Source organism: Mandrillus leucophaeus, unplaced genomic scaffold, assembly GCF_000951045.1.
Source record: "Mandrillus leucophaeus isolate KB7577 unplaced genomic scaffold, Mleu.le_1.0 Scaffold106, whole genome shotgun sequence".
Taxonomy (NCBI): domain Eukaryota; kingdom Metazoa; phylum Chordata; class Mammalia; order Primates; family Cercopithecidae; genus Mandrillus; species Mandrillus leucophaeus.
Genome location: NW_012098765.1, coordinates 1,181,277 through 1,183,359, shown reverse-complemented (window position 1 = coordinate 1,183,359; position 2,083 = coordinate 1,181,277). Strand labels below are relative to the sequence as shown.

The 2,083-nt window shown below is 58.7% G+C and overlaps 1 protein-coding gene across 3 annotated transcripts in view; it reads left to right on the top strand.

Annotated features, from left to right (window-relative positions):
- CD79A (CD79a molecule, immunoglobulin-associated alpha) overlaps positions 1 to 1,909 on the top strand; it is a 5,191-nt gene extending 3,282 nt beyond the window's left edge. For 2 of the 3 annotated variants that reach the window (XM_011983158.1, XM_011983149.1), the window contains exons 4-5: positions 1,187 to 1,255; positions 1,383 to 1,909. In XM_011983158.1, coding sequence (XP_011838548.1) covers positions 1,187 to 1,255; positions 1,383 to 1,496 — 183 coding nt within the window. In that variant the 3' untranslated portion in view covers positions 1,497 to 1,909. Of the gene's footprint in view, positions 1 to 1,186; positions 1,260 to 1,382 lie in introns of all 3 variants that reach the window. The other variant, XM_011983154.1, reaches the window with a different exon arrangement.
- Positions 1,910 to 2,083: the final 174 nt, after the last annotated feature.

The window sequence follows — 2,083 nt, the reverse complement described above, 5'->3', positions numbered from 1 at the left end:
TTTTGAGACAGTCTGACTCTGTCGCCCAGGCTGGAGTGCAGTGGCGCAATCTCAGCCCACTTCATCCTCCACCTCTCAAGCTCAAGCGATTCTTGTACCTCAGGCTCCTGAGTAGCTGGGATGACAGGCATGTGCCACCACGCCCAGCTAATTTTTTAGTAGTGACAGGGTTTCGCCATGTTGACCAGGCTGGTCTCGAACTCCTGACCTCAAGTGATCCACCATGCTTCGGTCTCCCAAAGTGCTGGGACTACAGGCGTGAGGCACTTTATGCGTATTTAAGCCTTGGAAACACAGGGACTATCTTGTGGGGCTAGTACAGAATTCAGACTGCAGCCTTTTCCCGATGGGTTGACTTACAGAAGGGGCATTCTGGAGGGTCTGTAGTCCTAACTTGGGGATAGCAGGGAGATCCAGGGGCAACGACAGAGAGGCACAGAGACACGGATTTCCTGAGAAAGGGAGAGGAGAGAGGTTGAGACCCAGGGATTGTGAAGGGGACGAGCAAGTGAAGGAAGAGAGGATGAGACTCTGGGAATCCGGCAGAGAGACAGGGACGTGGAGAGAAAGAGGGGCAGAGACAGAGCGAGAAGGAAAAGAAGAAACACAAGGGAGAAGGGGCAACCGAAAATGGGCACGAAGAGGCCCAGGCACAGCAACAGCTGGGGAAATGACAGAGACTGAGACGGAGATGCAGAAAGGTAACAGAGAGACCCGGAGAGGGTAGAGAAGAGCTCTCGGGGAGAAAGTGATGGAGGGACAGAGGAGAGGTGGAGGCCAAGGAGGGAAAGACCCCAATAGAGAAAGACAGAGGGACAGAGAAGGGGACGAAGACGCAGGCGGGAGCATACCCACAGAGGCGAAGGAAGGGCACAAGACCAAGAGAACCACAGACGCGGAAAGGCGGGGAGGTCGTGGCTCGGTGTGGGGCGCACGGGGAGGAGGGCTTGCCTCCCAGCACCTCCGCGGAGGTGACCCCAGCCAGGAGATGCGAGCCCCGCGGAGCCCGCGCCCGGCGGACGGACCGATGGACAAAGCCGGGGAGAGCCCGGGCGCGGCCGGTGCCCGCGGGGACCCGGGCGCAGCGGAGATGTGTATAAGAGACAACTTCCTGGCATCTAGGAGGGTCTGAAAGATATTCACCTCCCCCCGCTCACTGAGGCACCCACCCCACACACCCCCACAGAAACGATGGCAGAATGAGAAGCTCGGGTTGGATGCCGGGGATGAATATGAAGATGAAAACCTTTATGAAGTGAGTGAAGGGTGGCAACGGGGTGGGGCAGTTGTGTTAGGGGTGGGGGCGTTCCCTCTGGGGGTGGCTGGGGACAGGGACCCCAGGTGTCAGGGTGCTGATGTTCGCTGCCTTGTTTCCACCCCAGGGCCTGAACCTGGACGACTGCTCCATGTATGAGGACATCTCCCGGGGCCTCCAGGGCACCTACCAGGATGTGGGCAGCCTCAACATAGGAGATGTCCAGCTGGAGAAGCCATGACACCCCTACTCCTGCCAGGCTGCCCCTGCCTGCTGTGGACCCAGCTCCGGTGTCTCAGTTCACTTCCCTGGGACATTCTCCCTTCAGCCCTTCTGGGGGCTTCCTTAGTCATCTTCCCTCGGTGGGGAGTGGGGGGTAATCTCACTCTTCTCCAGGTCAGGCCTCCTTGGACTCCCCTGGGGGTGTCCCACTCTTCTTCCCTCTAAACTGCCCCATCTCCTAACCTAATCCGCCCCTGCTGCCTTTCCCAGGCTCCCCTCACCCCAGTGGGTAATGAGCCCTTAATCACTGCCTCCAGGGGAGCTGATTGTAGCAGCTCCCCTGTCACCCCCTCCTCCATGATCTGTCAGTGTCACCCCCTTCTCCATGATCTGTCAGGGCCACTTAGTAATAATAAATTCTTCCCAACTGCAGACCTTGGAAGGAGTTGTGGATCTTATGGGAACTGCCTCTCCCACCTGCCCCTCAGACCCAGGAGTCCCAGCCCAAGCCACCCCCTACCCACTCCCCACACCTGAAACCAGGCAGCCAGTCTGGGCTGCCTTCCTGGGAGAACAGGATGTCTCTTGGGAAGGTCCCCAGCCCAG